The following is a 19675-nucleotide window of genomic DNA, read 5'->3' on the forward strand; positions in this document are numbered from 1 at the left end:
AATTTTCGGTCGGTTTTCTCTAGGTTTTAGTACATGAGTGTCGAGACCTGCTTACATGATCGTCTTTGAGACATTTATAGTATCTATGTAATATGTACGTATCATGCATGCGTAGGACGACACCTTTCTTTCCTCTCCATCTGATCTTCTTCGATTCAAAAAACAGACGGTTTCGTCAATGCTTTCAGTATAGAAGTGCCCTGAACCAGAAGTTTATATTACCATGTGCAGGACGGAATCTTAATTAAAGCAGTGTTTATCCGTGACAGATAACGCCATTTAATATAATATTTAACATTCGTATATATTACCCTATTTTTCTATATGATAGAAATATGTTATTTTAAGTTATATGAGACTAAACAAAAAATTGTGAAGCTCTTAAAATATATTGTAAAATATTAAGAAAAAATAAGTAATGAAAGTAAACACATACAACAATGACACTACCCATACAACAGTACCCATTTAATTGTGATTGGTTGGTGCGTTATATCTGTAACTACCTGGGTAGGTGACTTCCAGGAATTACTGACTGTCTTTCTTTCTGTGAATCGCTCGTCTTTCAATGAATTTCGAGTTGAAGTGAAAAGCAGTGAGTGCTAATAAGATATGTTAAAAACAGATCTACGGTGTGGCCACAGCTAAACAATTTTTGTAGTAGAATTGAATAAATTTTATTTTTCTTTTTTGAATCTATTATACATTTATATATCTACAAATTTTTAGACTATATATAAAGCAATAGATATTGTTTAAATTTTCATTACTGTTTAGGAAAAAGAGACAAATTTATTAATAATTTTAGTAATAATTAAATTTAATTTACTTCGTTGTAATTTTTCTCATGAAATCGATAGAACTTTCCACTTTATAAATACCGCATAAATAAAATATATAAAAATTAAATCTTTTTTTTTAGTTAGAAATAATACTTTAATACGTCGTTTAAATTGGTTAGGAAGTCTCATTATAAATATAGGAACATATTTATTAAAATGTAATATATAAAGAATCGTAAAATTATAAATATAAAAATATATAAATAATAAAATCTTTATCTATCAACTTATATATATACATACATATATATATATTATATACATTATACGTATATTACAGTATACGTGTATATATAGAATAATTGATTTAATTATTAAACTTATTAATAATTTTAAATCACATTTTTTACATTACAAATAAAAAATATGTTTTCTTCAATAAATTAATCATTCAATTCAATTGTCTGTTTGAAATAGGTCATAAATTTTTTAAGTATTTATTAAATACTTCAGAAATATTAATACTGTTTCAAATAAACCATTTTATCTGTCATTTCAATCTACTAAAAATTTATTTTCACAACTTAGAAAGCTAACTTATTAAACTTCTAATTTCATTTGAAATAAATTTTAAATTTTACAAAATATTTCTAAAGCAGTAATTTTTAATTAAAGATTATCCAAATTTAAAAATAACCTAGGATAATAGGGATAAAATGAATAATAAATCTTAACCTTTCGAATACAAAGAATGGATCAATTTTGATTTATATAGATATTTTACGTTTGTTATTTTGTAAGTTAAATTTGCATACTACATTATTTTATTAAGTTATATGAACGGTCTTACTTTTCAAGTTACTTTAATTATTATATATAAATAGGAAATTAAAATTAAATATTCCCTAAAATATTTATGATAACAATAGTTCCCTAAGCTAGAATTAATCGAACTGTTTGACTAAACAACTATCGAGGGAAAAGTGCACTACACGATTCTCAAGATACTACGCCAATGGCATGCGTTCTTACAGTTTGATCGGCATGGCTGCCGCGGCACTCGTGAACAGATCGCGTCGCGCCGCAGGTAGAGTCAGTTTGATCCGCGAGCGGCATCATTGCGGAGTCGAAAGGCTCTAAACGCGAACAATTTCATTTCAAAGATGCGCAAGATCGGTTCCCCAAATTTGGGTCAATGATCCAACCAGTAAACTGTCAATTCTTTTCTTAAATTTAAAATCAGTATAAAGTGATCGAGAAACCGATTGACAGGAGTATAATGTTGTCCGCGTTAAGGTGAACGAGAATCGTGATGAGCTTGGAGACGACGTTGATGCCTATTACGGCACCGATCGAGGTCGATAGATTCCAAGCGTTTTTCGAAATTCACGTCAGTGACGATTTGCCAATTGCATTCAGTGCATTCGTAATTGGTGTTTTGCTGTAGTCGTTCTAAAAACCTGTGCCGGTTAATTATCCGACTCGAGAGAAAGTCGATGGCAACTTTGCGTGCTCCGACCGGTCGACAGATACCTAACGCGGCGATTCTAACTTGGGTGAAACTTTTAAGCTGGTGTTTTCAACTTATGTGACTAATAAAATAAAAAATTTTAATACTTTACATTAATTAAACTAAAAAGATTCGAATTTGTAACATAAATTTCATCACAGAAACGTGTGTGTATTGCGGTTACAAGTGAAAAGTTCATAAAACATAAAAGAAATCATGTGTAAAAATTGTTTCGAGATTTTCAAAGAAGGAAACGTTTGTTGTAAATAATCGAGGAATGCGTATTGCGCGCATTTGCAAATGTTCCACATCGTACCTAGTGATCGGCATCAGGTATGAAGAAATCGACAAGTCATCGTAAAAAATAATAACAACAAATGCGTTTGTATAAATGACAAATGCGTGTTTGTATAGACGCAATTGGTCGTGCAACCATTTGATAAATGTCATCGAGGGAACTAACTATCAGAGTGTTTCGGTTTACCGTGGCTCGGTTCGAGCATATCGAACCATGTATCGGCGAGTTGAATGCGGTCCCGTTGACATTTCACGTATCGTAGACCAATGTAGCGCGATGTTTGTCAGATTGACCATCGTTATTGCGGCGCTATGCCTGTGGAATGGAGTTGGTAAGTAATAACTTCTACTCATTTTACGTAATTCATCGCGATGATATATTTTAAATAGTATAGGAGTTGCGTTGTGATTAGTAGACTGTGAATGGATATACTTTAGATATTTTATGTATTTTCATATACATATTTCTAGAGATTTGTTTCATCTATTAAACATTATAACGAATTATCTTATATTGGATATTTTACATATTTTTGCACCTTTAACTCTGTTACTCTCTTTAAGTTATTTTCAACCCAATCGTATTTTTCTATCGTTAACAAATTCCTTAAATTTAAGGAAAACATGAAATGATCGTTATTGATGCGTGTAAGTTTTCATTTCAAGTTTTCGCCAGAGCTTTTATTAAAATATTAAACTTCTTTTTGTTTATGAAGACAATAACGCGATTCAAATACAGTTTGAGAATTGCAATAGATAAACATTTAAGGTTAATGAAGCTTAACTTAAGTTCGATTATTTGGTCGATAATCAAAAAATAAATCTTATGGAAACTATTTCAAAAAATCATCATAATACTCTAATAAAAACATTTGCTTCAGTAGTTGGTAGGTTTTTAACAGTATAGATCATTTTGCATAATTATAATGATTGTATTCATTTGTTATTAAATATGCAAAGCAAATCGAGAATGCTTAGGTATTTTAGTGACATTAAAGCGAAGCATCGTTGATCATTCGAAGTTTCGCAAACTATTTTATGTGCCAGTAATCTACGGTATTTAATCGTATTTGTGGTTTTTTAGCTACGCTCTTGTAGTCTGTACTTTCTAATATATCCCGGAGAAAGCGTCGAAAGACTTCATCCAATGCACGCTTCAAACCAGCGCGAAATCAGAATGTGGAGGAATAAATTCAACGAACAAATGATATATATGTAGATGAATTAATTTGGCACTATTTCATTGTTAAAATGCAGTAATAACATAATATTTAAATAACAAATGAAGATGAATATACGTCACAAGTAAATATAAAAAATTAATATTTATATTATACATAAACTGTTGTAAGAGTATAAAAAGATTAGTACATAAATAATTATTTAAAAACAGAATTAATTTAATTCGCTTGACAAGAGAATTAAATTCTTTATTGGACTAGCTAGCTACAGAAAATTTCACACACATATTACACGGGACAATATTGTTTTTATTTATTAAATACATATACAAATGTTACTATGTTATATACTATGCTATTTTTAAGGCAAGTATAGTAAACAGGATAATATGTATGCTTAAAGCATATTCTACAGGATGCTGCCATGTGTCCATTGGCAATAAATTCGTTACAGCTTTCAACTTATAATAGAAATTCTCAACTGTTGTTCAGAGGAATATTGTGGCCTGAAACAGCATATTATAATGTGTGTCACAGAATATTGGTACGTTGTGAAATAATAAATATGAGTTGTCATCTTATGATGATAACTGTGACAAACTTATCGTTGATGTTTATGATGATGTCTCGTAAAAAGATGAAGCAAGTATTATTGGCTTCGTTGAATTTAGTCAAAATGATTTTACGCTATATATATTTAACTATAGATAAAGTTGGAACTTCTGTGATTAATTTTGAACCAAATGTTTAGTTCTTTTCTTATTTTTTATATGAATAGTTCAATTTTATTAATTAACAAATATTTTGTTTCAAGCGTTATCCTTTAAAATATTTATCTGTCTTATCATTGATACATTAGATTGATAATGTAAATGCTATTTTTCAATCCTATCGAAAGCTATATTCGCGATATATGATTATATTTGTTTGCTATTCTTCTTAATTTCTTTTTATTCTGTTTAGTTTCTTTCCTTTCTTGCTCCAACGCTAAACGAAAGTTGTGAAATACATAAGTTTTCTTTCGTGTCTTGATTTTCGAGAAAATTTTCGAAAGTTTGTGGGCGTGTACGCGTGAAATTGCTTAGTGATTCTCCGGATCTTTTTGTATTTTATCTTATAAAAATGTAACTCTTCGTAATGAAAATAATAATAATAATAGTAAAAAGGGATGAAGTTTCAACACTAGAAACAAATCTATATTACTGTATAATAATGATTCCTGGAAGATAAGCTTCTTTTTTAATTATCGAAATATTTAAAAATTTTGGATACTTTTTCTTTCTTAAACTCGAAATTCTTGAACATAAATTTTATGTCATCCTGCCGTTTGAGTACGAGGACTAAAATTCTAAGATTAAAGTAAATTTTAAGACTTTAAAATATTTTTTAAAACTGTTCTATTCCAAAGAGAAAAACGACTACGTTTTCTCTTACACTAGAAACCACATTTCATATTTTCCTTTCTAGTCATATGTCGAAGTAGATTCTACATCCTATTTTATTTGATTCTCCTTAGTTTTAGCACAAAATATATTTCTTATACCATAAATGAATATATTAGAAATATTCCATTACAGATATGTTATTTGTTACGAAAATATACAAATTCATATAAATCATGAACAGGTTTCGAAAGTAGTTTATCGAGAATGTGAACCAATTGGAATGAAATGTAGAATCCTTCTCAAATACTAAAGAGTTAATACATATCTAAATATTGAACCAAATTTACTTTTTCGGATAGTGTTGTAAAGAAGACATAATGCTAGCAATAATATAAATTGATAATAATATAGAATACACATAGAAAACATAGAGTAAGATTCTACCGAAAATAAATATATTTATCATTTAGTTAATTCGTAATTAAATAAACAAAGTTTGATAGAATCTATATTTAATATAAACAATTTTAAACAGATACTGAATTTTATTAAATTTGTTTTATATGGTAAATTTTACAGTAAGATTATAACATAAGTTTATAAAGTAAATATAGAAAATTTTATATTGACATTGAGTTTTTCTACATTTGCCTTGCATAATAAATTTTGCAGAAAGGTATAAACTTTATTAAGATTTCAGTATCTAGGCATGAAAGACTTATCATATTAAAAGATAAAATTTCTCATATCGATAGAACTTGCAATATGCCAATTGCTTTTTGCATTATATTCAGTCTGTAGATTGTTTATCCAGATACGCATTGCTTTATATAATAAATTTTGCAGCAAAGCATTAAATCTATTAAAAATTATTTATTCATGAAAGATCCAATATCGAAAGATAAGATTCTTCGTGTCGATAGAATTTGTAATACTCTAACTGCATGCAACATTGTATCTAGTCTCCAAGGTATTTAGTCAGGTATACACGTTGCACCTACGCGACATTCCTTTCGTATAGCATTAAGTTGCCGTCTTCGACACAAGATTCTGCCTGTTATTCAGCCTCCGAACGATTCCTTTCTCTTTGACATCGATATTACAAATAAAAACGTGATCGCAAAAATCGACATCAAGCGTGTCGATCGCGTTGCGGTACGGTTAAATAAGACAGAAAGGAGATTGGCAACGCGTGAAGCAGATTAATTTGAATGCGCAAACCCGTCACGTCATGGAATCCAAGCCTATGATTTACAGATTTAAATACGGATTTTCCAGCCACGACACGACGGCGAGTCTTGGTTAGCAATGTTGGATTCTCTTATGAACGAGTCTGCACGAGTGATTTAGACTGGTGAAGGGTACAGGTGAAAGTTGCTTAAAACATTTATCCAATTTATCCTACTCACAGTTTGTTTTATCGCTTTGTTTCTTTCATTCGCTCTCGATCTTCCTCTACCTTTCTTTGAACATTAATTTTGGGCGTGAATTTTTTTATTGACTGTTATAGACATGGATTTTTAAAAAAGAAGTCTTTTTAACGCAATCTTTTTTCTTAGGGCGTTAACTTTAAGCGCGAAGATTGGAAAATGAATTGTTCGTGATTATTAGAGACATGCATATTTAAAGAAAAATTTGTTTTATCGGCTTTTTCTTTTGTTTTCCCATTTTTCTTTCTTCCCCTATAATCATGATAGTTATGTCTCATTATAGTATTAATGTAATTCTAAACAGTTTCATATAACGCACATAATACACATTATTACATCCATAAAAATGTTATCGTATCTATAAGCGTTCGAGGACTTTCGTAAGCTACTATGAGTTAAATTTAGTTTAATGTACAGTTATGTATAGTGTTTTAGTTATGTGTAAGTTCACTCTAGTTGAATGTTTCAAATTCGTTGAATAATCTTTAGTGTATGTTACGCCGCCTAAAACATCTGCACGCCAGCCCGCGCGACCGGACAACAACCGACCTGCGTAACGTCACTTCGACCCTCAATAAACCTAAGGGCCCACCATAACTTTCACTTTCCTGTATTGTTTCGCCATGTGTCGTCAATCTGTTTATCCTGAAGAATGTCTTAAGCCTAAAAGTATGTTCGACGCACATCTGGTTTTTTAGAGAGGTCCTTGGGTTTATTAGTCGCACTTAAAACACGGAGAAAGCGGGTATGCGCCCATGAGGAAAATCTGAATAGCCCTGTAATAAAACAAGCTAGATTTTCTCACGCACACAGTCATCTATCCACCACGATGGTAGGAGACTCCCTACTCATCCCTTCGAGCAGTAATGCAGGTCATGACCAATCGACACCTCGGTTCGTTACCCTCACTTTTCCTAACGAAATTGGGAACAACGAATCCGCGTTCTTTAGGCACAGGGGCACACCCACACCGAACTTTTCTTCCGTATGAAAAAAGGAGCGACAATCAGTCTAAAACCTACCGTCTAACGCGGCAGTCTACACATAGCGCGAGAGTCACATACTTCACGCAAATCTTTGTCGGTTCTCGGTGTTGTCGAACATACATCTTCTCTCCTAAATATATTATAGTGCTAAGTCCATTAATACATTAATTTCCATTATAAGAGCCCTGCTCTAGCGTACATATCTATCGCATCTTCGTGCGACAAGTTGTTGACTATGTGTTCCTCTACGTCAGTGTAATCTAAGTGTTGGAAATATATAATTTATAATTCTGTGAATCACAGTGTTATACACACTCAATCACCCCTATTATCTCAACGGAAATCAGGGGATCGATCAATTCGTGGTGTCGATTGTTATAATCGTAACGGGGATTTACGACCCCCGTTGACGTCTCTCCTCGCGATTACGTCTCCCCGCGATTGGTCGAAATTACATGGTCCTTCGAGCCGGATTTCGTGTCGCCAAAAAGTGCACTGACCAGTGACTATACAGTGTCGCGTGAAATCCAAGTTCCAACCACTTAGTCAGCTGATCAAGGGAACCGCCATCGGAGAGAAGCACCTCCGTCGCTCAGCATCTACACGAACCCACGCCGCATCGTAACGATCATCAACCGAATCCCAGATCAACGTCCATTTGATCAAGGTAAGATCGTTCATATCATTAAAATAAAATATGGCCCAGGCTGAACCAATCAGCACGTTACGGCGTAGACGAGGCGCCCTAGCCCGTGGACTAGCAGCCATAAGACGCGAACTCGATGAATACGAAGCGTCTGGGAAGGCAAACAGACTCGTCCTAACATCTTGCCGCAGCTCGTTCGATGAACTTTGGAAGAGGATACTCGAGGTTCAATACGAGTTAGATGTGTTAGATGAGGGGGAAGATGCGCGTGTAGATTCGTTATCGCAAGAGCATCGGGAGCTTGACGTGCGGTTCCTAGGGCTCTTTGAGCAAATCTCAGCAACAACCCCGTCGACTACAAACATAGGTGAGACACGCCGGAAACCAGAGCCAACCACCGTTCCAGAGGTCCGCGTGCCCCAATTCGACGGCGCCCTTGAGAACTGGACCTATTTCTACGACACGTTCTCATCCATAGTGGACCGTAACGAAAGTTTGACGAATGTCCAAAAGTTCCAGCATCTACGCTCATCTATAACTGGACGGGCCGCACAGAGTATCCAGTCATTAGAACTCACAGAGGCCAACTATTCCATCGCGCTTGACACACTGAAGGACAAGTTCAATTGCCCCCTCCAAATCTGCATGCGCCATTGGAATTTGATGCGCAACTATCCGGAAATCAAAAAGGAAACCCCAGAAGCCCTAGAGGATTTGTTGGAAACCCTCAGCGTAAATCTAAAAGCGCTCGAACACCTAAAACAGCCCGTCACATCGAACATGGCGATGATCGAATTGATCGCGTCGAAATTGCCCTCGTCCAGCCTGCGTAAATGGCAACGCACACTGCCCCGCCAACAGGTGCCATCCTATCAGCATCTGATAGACTTTCTCAAAACACGGGCGAACGGGACTCAATTCCTCTCTAAAGAAAAGGAATCAAAAGGGTCAGCCCACAAACACCACCGTCAGCGGACCACCATACCGCATGGGCGAACCCTTGCTACAACCATCAGAACGGTGGTGTGTCCGACCTGCAACGGGCCTCACGAGATCAGACACTGCAAAGTCTTCAAGGCCAAATCAGCGACCAAACGTTTTCAGATCGTGAAGAAGGCATCGTTATGTATCAATTGCCTAGGCAGAGGACATTCGCTGACACAGTGTACATCGGGTTCGTGTCGTATCTGCGGTCACCTACATCATACTTATCTCCACCGCGAACAAACCCAGGTAGACTCACGGTCGTCGAGCGGTCGATCTTCGAGCGGTCGATCGTCGAGCGGGCGATCGGCAAGCGGTTGGTCGCCGAGCAGTCGGTCGTCGGACAGTCGCTCATCGAGCGGTCGGTCGTCGGGCAGTCGCGCACCGAGCGGTCGGTCGTCGGGCAGTCGCGCACCGAGCGGTCGGTCGTCGGGCAGTCGTTCGTCACACAAGCGAGCCCCCACCGGACAATCACCATCTGGATCTTCGAAGTCGCGGTCGTCCCACAAGTCGAGGCGAACATCCGACACTTCACGGAGACGGACATCTTCGTCTCCAAGAGGGACGAAAGAGCATGCCTCGTACGAGTCACACTCAGCCCGGATCCAGAACACCACCCCAACCTTCTCGTCCAAGTCCCAACCGGGGCACAACTGACTGTCTGAGACTACGACAGCAAGGGGGATCGGACTAGCAAACACATCTCCCCATACCCCTCTGCATCATGATCTGTTGGCCACAGCACAGATCAAGGTTTTGAACAAACAGGGACAACCAATCCGAGCCCGAGCCTTACTCGACACTGGGTCGAGCATGAACTTCATGACGGACAAGCTCGCGAATTCCCTCGGTATAAAACAAGGGAGATGTGCGATCCAGATCGGAGCCCTCGACAATTTGAGCACCACGGCAAAACGATACACCACGGCCACAATCACGTCGACGGACGGCAAGTATAAGAGAACTTTGAGATTTCTTATTATCCCCGCCATATCGACCTTCATACCAAGCGAGCCCATCGACCCCTCGAGTCTGGGATTACCCAGAAATATTCAACTAGCCGATCCACAATTCCATTGCCCAGCCCCGATCGATGTCTTACTTAGCACCGGATCAACATTTGCGTCGCTGTGCATCGGGCAGGTCAACCTGACGCAACCAGACGAACCTGAACTACGTCTACAAAAAACACGGTTCGGCTGGGTAATCGGGGGGAGTCCAGCGTCCCAAACCGCGATAAATACGTTCCACGCAACTACCACGGCTCTGCAAGAGGACCTCGCACGGTTTTGGGAGATCGACGAGGGACCGGCCACTACGCATCTTTCGGAATCTGAACGACTATGTGAAGAACATTTCCGAAACCATGTCCGACGAACCAAGGAAGGCAGATACATCGTTGCTCTACCATTCAACGAAAAGCTTTCCTCACTAGGGTCATCGAAGGCCGCTGCAATGAGCAGGCTCGCCTCTCTTCATCGTCGATTCCAACGCGACAAACAATATGAAACCGCGTACAGTGCTGTGATCCAAGAATATTTAGACTTGGGTCATATGACGAAGATCAACACGGATCACGCCACCGACCACGGATATTATTTACCACATCACGGCGTGATCAAGGAATCGAGCGACACCACCAAGCTCCGAGTTGTGTTCGACGGCTCAGCTTCAAGTACCACGGGAGTGTCTCTAAACGACGTCCTTCATACGGGCCCGAAATTACAGGAAGACCTGAGACACATCCTATTGAGATTCCGGTCATTTCAATATGTCCTTACCGGCGACATCGAAAAAATGTACCGTCAATTCATCCTACGTCCAGAAGATCGTCCTTATCAAAAGATTCTGTGGCGTGCCGACAACGGAGAGATCGAAACCTACCGACTCAACACCGTAACGTTCGGTCTATCCGCAGCCCCGTATCTGGCCATCCGGTGTCTCAAACAGCTGGCAGAAGACGAGGGACCTCGATTTCCGAGAGCAGCGCAGATCCTACGGCGAGACTTCTATGTCGACGATGCGTTGACCGGAGCCGATACGAAGGACGAAGCCTTATCAGTCAGGAATGATCTCACGAACTTACTTAAGCTAGCCGGTCTAAACATCCGCAAATGGGCATCAAACGATCTGGATCTGCTACGAGGGCTACCTGAGGAAGACACCAACCAGAAATTGCATCTCGGTGAGTCATCTACGTTAAAAACACTCGGCGTCTTTTGGGATTCAGCCGACGATGCCATACTATATTCAGTCAAGACGAACAGTGACACCTCCCGAGTCACAAAGCGAGCAATCAGCTCCGTCATCGCACAAATCTATGATCCATTAGGATTGCTCTCGCCGGTAATCGTTCGAGCAAAAATGATTATGCAAAAGGTCTGGACATTGAAGGTAGATTGGGACGAATCCCTTCCGACAGACGTACACACCGAATGGATCAAATACCACACCCAATTGCCGTTGTTAAATGCGGCAAGGTTCCCTCGGAAGACCATCATAGAATCCGCAACGAAAATTGAACTACACGGATTCTGTGACGCTAGCGAAAGGGCATATGGGGCGTGCGTCTACGTGCGGACGACGGACCGAAAGAACAATATTTGGAATCGACTCCTCACGGCGCGGTCGAAGGTAGCGCCGCTCAAATCGCTCTCCATACCACGTCTCGAATTAAGCGGGGCACTTCTTCTGACGTCCTTGATTTCGTCAATCCGACAGGCCCTGACGACCAAGATATCGAGGATAGTATACTGGACTGACTCCACCATCGTGCTCCATTGGATCAGGTCTTCGCCGCACACCTTGAAGACATTTGTGGCGAATCGAGTCGCTGAGATACAAACCAAGACCAATATCTCCGACTGGCGTCATGTGCCTACCGACGATAATCCAGCGGATCTCATCTCCCGAGGCCAGACGCCCAAGGAATTCCTATGTCCGTCCATTTGGAAAAACGGGCCAAGGTGGCTCCTGCAAAGCGAAAACTATTGGCCAGTCTGGAATCCGACACCGGTAGTCGACCTCCCGGAGCAAAAGAAGACGATCTGTCTGAAGACGACTATTAACGATAACGCACTCCTCCATCGTTATTCGTCTTGGCCAAGACTAATAAGAATCGTCGCCCGGTGTCTTAGATGGAGACATAAGCAACACCGATCTGCCCATCTCACCACAGACGAACTGACTGCAGCGCACAACCGACTCATAAAAATCGTCCAATCCAGTCATTTCGCGCCTGAAATTCGGATCCTCCAGAAAAATCGAAGCGAGGACGTTGGAGGGAAACTACAGCCATTAAACCCCTTCCTCGACGAAGATGGGCTACTCCGGGTAGGAGGACGACTAGCCAACTCCGCCATACCCTTCAGCCAAAAACACCCGATCATCCTACCAAAGTCCCCGGTGACAGAGCTAATTATAGAGCAAGAGCACCGGAACAATCATCACACGGGGACACAAGCTACACTATACGCGGTGAGACTGCGCTATTGGCCAATCGACGGCCGTAGCCAGGTATGGCGCACTCTCAGAAGGTGCGTCCGCTGCTGCAGAGCCAACCCTCCACCAGTGGAATACTTGATGGGTGATTTGCCAGAGGCGCGTATTACCGAATCGCGGCCGTTCACGAACGTCGGAATCGACTACTGCGGCCCATTCTACATCAAGGAGAGGAGGGACCGCAACCGACGTAAAATCAAGACGTACGCCGCCATATTCGTCTGTCTGGCGACAAAGGCGGTCCACATAGAGTTAGTCAGCGACCTAACCACTGACGCCTTCTTGGCCGCGCTGCGCCGTTTCATCTCGCGGCGAGGATACTGCGCAACGATCCTCACCGACAACGGCACCAATTTCGTTGGGGCTAACCGGGAACTGCAAGAACTCCGGACGCTATTGCAGTCCGACGACCACCAGGATAGGGTACAGACTTTTCTCGCCGACCGACAAATACAATGGCGTTTTAATCCCCCGAACTCACCACATTTTGGCGGTCTATGGGAAGCCGCGGTTAAAGCGTTCAAACGCCATCTCATCCGCGTGGTCGGCACGGAACTCCTGACCTTTGAGCACCTCAACACCCTCGTGATAGAAATTGAGGCCATTCTCAATTCACGCCCACTGACTCCCATCTCATCCGATCCGAAAGATCCTCCTGTCCTCACTCCCGGACATTTTCTGATCGGTGACACACTAACCAGTTTACGGGAGCGTGATTTCAGGGCAATTCCATCAGGCCGGCTATCCACTTGGCAGCGCATTCACCAGATTAAGCAGCACTTCTGGAGCAGATGGTATCGAGAATACCTAAATGAGCTAACCCGCCGCAACAGATGGGACAAGGGCAAACATAGCATTCGTGAAGGCACCGTAGTACTCCTCAGGGAGGATAACGTGCCCTCTATGCAGTGGCCTTTGGGCCGCGTAATCAAGGTCCATCCAGGAGCCGACGGAATCATCCGGACCGCTACCGTGCAGACGGCAACAAGCATCCTGGACCGCGGTGTCAAAAGACTGGTCCCCTTACCCATCCACCCAGATCCAGACGAGGCCGAACGTCCACACGGAACGAAGGAGGTCACCAACGACACACCTGACTCCACCGCCAGAATTTGATCGGTGCCCTCTCAACGGGGGGAGGATGTTACGCCGCCTAAAACATCTGCACGCCAGCCCGCGCGACCGGACAACAACCGACCTGCGTAACGTCACTTCGACCCTCAATAAACCTAAGGGCCCACCATAACTTTCACTTTCCTGTATTGTTTCGCCATGTGTCGTCAATCTGTTTATCCTGAAGAATGTCTTAAGCCTAAAAGTATGTTCGACGCACATCTGGTTTTTTAGAGAGGTCCTTGGGTTTATTAGTCGCACTTAAAACACGGAGAAAGCGGGTATGCGCCCATGAGGAAAATCTGAATAGCCCTGTAATAAAACAAGCTAGATTTTCTCACGCACACAGTCATCTATCCACCACGATGGTAGGAGACTCCCTACTCATCCCTTCGAGCAGTAATGCAGGTCATGACCAATCGACACCTCGGTTCGTTACCCTCACTTTTCCTAACGAAATTGGGAACAACGAATCCGCGTTCTTTAGGCACAGGGGCACACCCACACCGAACTTTTCTTCCGTATGAAAAAAGGAGCGACAATCAGTCTAAAACCTACCGTCTAACGCGGCAGTCTACACATAGCGCGAGAGTCACATACTTCACGCAAATCTTTGTCGGTTCTCGGTGTTGTCGAACATACATCTTCTCTCCTAAATATATTATAGTGCTAAGTCCATTAATACATTAATTTCCATTATAAGAGCCCTGCTCTAGCGTACATATCTATCGCATCTTCGTGCGACAAGTTGTTGACTATGTGTTCCTCTACGTCAGTGTAATCTAAGTGTTGGAAATATATAATTTATAATTCTGTGAATCACAGTGTTATACACACTCAATCACCCCTATTATCTCAACGGAAATCAGGGGATCGATCAATTCGTGGTGTCGATTGTTATAATCGTAACGGGGATTTACGACCCCCGTTGACGTCTCTCCTCGCGATTACGTCTCCCCGCGATTGGTCGAAATTACAGTGTATATTTAATGATGGTTGTATTGCTGTATTACGATTTATAAAAAGCTACTTATTTGATTGCTATACTTTTAAACACGAACAAATAATCGTAATTAACACGAAGCTGTAGAATTCAATAGATGGATTATCGTTTAATGGCATGTTAAGTTGTGTTTTGATGGTTTATGTGCTTATATGAAATAAAGTAAACAACAGTTAAACAACTAATGAATTTTAAAAATTAGTACAGGTGTAATCATAGGAAATAGATAAATAAAATTTGAAATATAAACAATATCAAATTGGAAAATAGGAAAAGATGGATAGACGAATATTTATTTGTGACATGGTATAAAAACACATTAAAAGAATGCTTATAATAATGTTCATTACTGTAAAAAGTAACGGTGGTTGGTTCGACTATACAATAGAGCAACGGCATCCATACAATGAAAGGAGAAACGTGTCAAAGTTGTATAAATTAAGAATTTGTGCTCTGATCCGTAATTATAAAAGTGAAGTATCAAGGGAGTGGAATTCTCACGAAATTATTTTTGGTATAATGAACGGTAATTTCAAGTTCATCCTATATCTGTGAATATCTTTTTAGTTTCCTGTAATACGAATAATTGATATTTCTAAGAAATATATACCGATGAACATTCTGTTTATTTACAAATTTTTATTGTATGTTGTTTAAGAACTATAAAATACTAACGAAAAAGATACAGCTTTTTGTTTAATTTTATCATGATTTATAAAAATTTTATCAACTTATAATGTGTTAAAATGTTTCTTAACAAGTGAAAAAATTGCAGTCTTTTTTGCAAGTATATTTATGTCTTGCAACAAGTGTCTATTAATTGTAAAAAAAGACCACAAATATCGCTTAACTTAGTTTCGTATTGCTAATATGATATTATTATTAGTAATATTCAGTTTGACATATTTCTATTATAAAATAGATATTTCATTACTAATTAAGAGACTCAGTAAATGAAAGATACGTATAAAATAATTTTGCATTTGAAGAAGCTATAAATAAAATTAGATTTTAGATTGAATTTTAGAAGTAGATCATATTATTAGTCGAAAGGGTTTGGTAATTCATACCAATATCGTTTAGACAAATGTACAATTATGTATAAGTATATTACGTACATTACATACATAAGTAATCGTCTACTTATTTTATTTGTAGAAAAAGAATTGTTCCATCAAGCCTTCCTATTGAATTTTACTTCACTTTATTAGAATTTTATTGGAATATATTGCAGTATTTACGTTCATACTGTCACAATTATCTGCATACTGTACAAAACCGTTTAAAAAGATATTTGTTTAACTTTGATAAGATGTAATTTTGCCACACGATTATAGATGAAAAAGAATAACAATATACCATAAAAACAATGAAACCGTAAGAACATTGTTTTTTATGAACATTGTAGTTATAATTAAACATCATGATGATCAAATTGTCTTTTAAAAACTAATATGCAATAATAAAATCGATGTACATGTTTATCAAAGATTATGGAACTACCTCGCTATTAGAATTTCATTGATTGTTTAATTTCCAAACTATGAATTAGATAAAAAATGTTTTTCTAAACTGATACATATTTAAAATCAGTGAGTAGATCAAAGTTATCGTGGAGAAAGAAATATTGATTAATATATTGATTATTATTATTAAATATTTTCTCCTAATAGATAATATAGGTTTATAGTCTGTTAACTAGATAATAAAATAGTAAATATTGCTTTTACATATTTACTTATTAATTTATACATTTTGTTACAATTTATATACTAATGCTACAAATACGCCGAAAATTTTTAAGGAATAATTTCTTTTCTCGTTTATTAGTTAAAGAAAAAGAAGCTTGAAGCTCAATGTTAGCATTGAAATTCTCCAAACATCAATCTCGTTATCTAAAACGAAACCCAACGTTTCCGAACAGAGTTAAATAGAAAGTCGTTGTTGCGACTTGTGAAAGAGACTTGCACCTAGAATTCTTTTAACCCACTCTTTCGTGAGACTGAGGTTGAAGGTACAGACTATGTATGTACTTATGCCCGTGAAAGAAAGAACAGCTACTTAGTCGATAACCGATAACAGTTGCGACATGATTGCCAAGATGCACGACTCGAGGTAGTCGAAGAATGTGTCACGTAAAATTGATACTTGGGTTGTAAGAGAAAAGAAAGCTGAGTCGTAACCCAACTATTAATTTTCTCTCATCGAACTTTATTATAATTTTAGCACTTGCAATAACTTTTTTTTTTTTTTTTATTTATTTGTTGAAATTACAATCAATTCTCGCGTTGAGAATTTTCAGTAATTTTTCTGGCGTGGCGCAGTGACATGGCTGTTTATTTTCAATAAGTTAATACTTATTATAGATAGGTATAATTTATAAGTATTATAAGTAAGTGCATATGCTTAGTTTGGATAACTAAATGAATCTAGCGTTTAGGTCTAGCGGGTAGTGCCTCTTCAGCCTGCGAATCTGGTCCGTCGTATCGAGTAGTCCAGTGATTAGGGGGTTTCGGTGTTTGTTGACTCTTTTGCTATATCTGTCGCTGTATTTTGCTATTTCCTCTTTGACTGTGGGTATCTTGAGGTCGCGATGGATGGTTTCGTTGGTAACATACCAAGGTGCGTCTATTAAGGATCTTAGCGTTTTCGATTGGAAGCGTTGTAGTATTTCGATGTTGGAGTTACTTGCTGTACCCCATAGTTGGATTCCGTAGGTCCAGACAGGTTTTATTACGGTCTTGTAGAGGGTAATTTTATTCTGTATGTTTAGTTTGGAGCGTCGGCCCGTGAGCCAATAGAGTTTTTTTAGTTTGTCCTTTAGTTGCTTCGTTTTATCTGAGATGTGTTTCTTCCACGTTAGTCTCCTGTCCAGGGTCATGCCCAGGTATCGGACTGACTTGCAATAACTGAACCGTAAAAAGGGGGTTGTACAAGAACAGCGACTAGAACAAGAACTGCCCGAGTTGGGTGAAGTCTCGGTTTATATACGTTTTGGTTTGATGATGTTAAGGGGCTCGGTGTAGGTTATGATGTGGATTAAGGATAAGGTGGTGATGTGTCCAAAGGAGTCCGAAGCTCGGGGTTGATGTCTTATCTTTGATGTAGGTTGAGATGCGATTGATGTCACAAATGTAGAGATCGTTGGATAAACGTGCAGCTATCCAATTTACACGTTCCGAGTTTGCGTTAATAGATAGACGAATAAAGGGTGTCCCAACATGTAACAGCCAAGTTTTGTCCTATAACCAAGCAAAAATGTTATACAAATGTAGATCATTTAAAGTTTTATTAACAAGTTATAGTAAAGATACGAAATACAAAGAGAACGGATTTTTAAATTGAGTATAGAAATTCTTCTTCTACTTCCGATTTATGTAACAAGCTTTTGTAATTTATCTCGACATGGAATATTTGTAGAAAAATGAGAACTTCTTTTATTTATGCTTTGAAATAATATTTACGTAATTTTTACACGTTAAGTTACTCCTTGATTCTTAATGGAGCAATGAACCAATTGATTTCTTATATGAGTTTATCACACGTGTTAAGATACTTTGATATGGAAGTGGAAGTATTTAAACACCTGCAGAAATTTTTTATGAATATGTTATATGTTATACAATATTTTTTGAGATTATATTAATAAAGTGTGAAACAAATCTGAAAATGTATATATTAAAAGAAATAGGATACTTAGTGTAAGTAACTCAATATTCTATAAGACCGTCTTTGACATTTATTAACATTTATTTATTATGTTTAAGATGTCAATTCATGCTTCATACCTACTAATCGCTTACTAATTATATGTTTACAATAAACATACTGTTGTTCTACATTTTCATATTAGTTTCAAATTTTATTAATATAATCGTGCCAGTTGTGCCTCATTATAGTGTTAACAAAATTTCAAAATATTTTAATACATACCCATAATATATTATACAGGGTGATTGGTAAAAAAGAAGTCGAAAATATAGAATAAAAGATCCTTTTTTTAATTTTTTTTTTTAATTTTTCCATCGAGACAACGATCTACAGTGAGATCCGTTGTAACGAGACGTGATAAAGTGCACGCGTACCGAGCGAAAATTCAAAGTCGATTTTCTCGCAAACAAAGCCTCGAACGAAAAATTTTTATTCTATATTTTCGACTTCTTTTTTCGCGTAGAATCACCCCCTTTCCGCTTGTACCACCAGTTACCAATCACCCTGTATAAAGCTTTCCTATACTCGTATAGTCTCGTGAGTCACTGTATGTCTTTGCAGTGTAGGATATTCTTGACGCGATTTTATGTCGTATGGCAACGGTGCTCTTCGTTAAAAGAACGCATTAGGGAAGTTTATTTCGCTTGCTACGTACAGGCGTGCGTTCTTTCTCATCGTTTACTTCGCACGCTTGCCTACCTTTTTTCATTGTTGCTTTGAACTGCACGTGTTTCCTGTTTAGACGTGTTTCTTACAGCTTCGGGCATTTTTCTGTCTCCCGATTTCTTTCCTGTTTTCGTTTCTTCTACTTGTTCATGTTGCTTAAGATTCTCTTTGTTCGACAAAAAGATAATTGGAATTCATTTTTTTGTGAATTGTTCTGTGAAAAATGTCGTGTTAGAGTATAGGAAAGTAAGAATGAATGTTAATCTTTCCAGAACTGAATTTGTTTTTTTATCAGTTATTCATAGTAGAAACGTATTGCAGAATTGCTTTCTGTAAAGGACATATAACGCACTAAATAGAGATCGGTTTTATCGAAAATAAATACATTTATCGTTTAGTTAATAACTTATTTAAGATAGAATCGCAGTTTCGATTAAATTTGTAACATATCTGTATGACTAAGTATGTATAGATATTCTT

The 19675-nt window shown here is 38.2% G+C and overlaps 4 protein-coding genes across 5 annotated transcripts in view; all 4 read left to right on the forward strand.

Annotated features, from left to right (window-relative positions):
- Positions 1 to 19675, forward strand: part of LOC117162475 (uncharacterized) — a 417893-nt gene that overhangs the window by 209859 nt on the left and 188359 nt on the right. The gene's annotated exons all lie outside the window — the stretch shown is intronic.
- Positions 1833 to 19675, forward strand: part of Cad96Ca (tyrosine kinase receptor Cad96Ca) — a 75851-nt gene continuing 58008 nt past the window's right edge. The window contains exon 1 of one of the 2 annotated variants that reach the window (XM_076617656.1): positions 1833 to 2921. In XM_076617656.1, coding sequence (XP_076473771.1) covers positions 2684 to 2921 — 238 coding nt within the window. In that variant the 5' untranslated portion in view covers positions 1833 to 2683. The remainder of the gene's footprint in view (positions 2922 to 19675) is intronic. The other variant, XM_033341360.2, reaches the window with a different exon arrangement.
- On the forward strand, positions 7084 to 9859 carry LOC143302871 (uncharacterized). The gene has a single exon (XM_076619543.1). The coding sequence runs from the start codon at positions 8269 to 8271 to the stop codon at positions 9856 to 9858; it is 1590 nt and encodes a 529-aa protein (XP_076475658.1). The 5' UTR covers positions 7084 to 8268; the 3' UTR covers position 9859.
- Positions 9859 to 13818, forward strand: LOC143303028 (uncharacterized). The gene has a single exon (XM_076620752.1). It carries the CDS (start codon positions 10015 to 10017, stop codon positions 13816 to 13818), a length of 3804 nt encoding a protein of 1267 aa, XP_076476867.1. The 5' UTR covers positions 9859 to 10014.

The sequence above is a fragment of the Bombus vancouverensis genome, chromosome 1 (assembly GCF_051014615.1).
Source record: "Bombus vancouverensis nearcticus chromosome 1, iyBomVanc1_principal, whole genome shotgun sequence".
NCBI classification, from domain to species: Eukaryota; Metazoa; Arthropoda; class Insecta; order Hymenoptera; family Apidae; genus Bombus; species Bombus vancouverensis.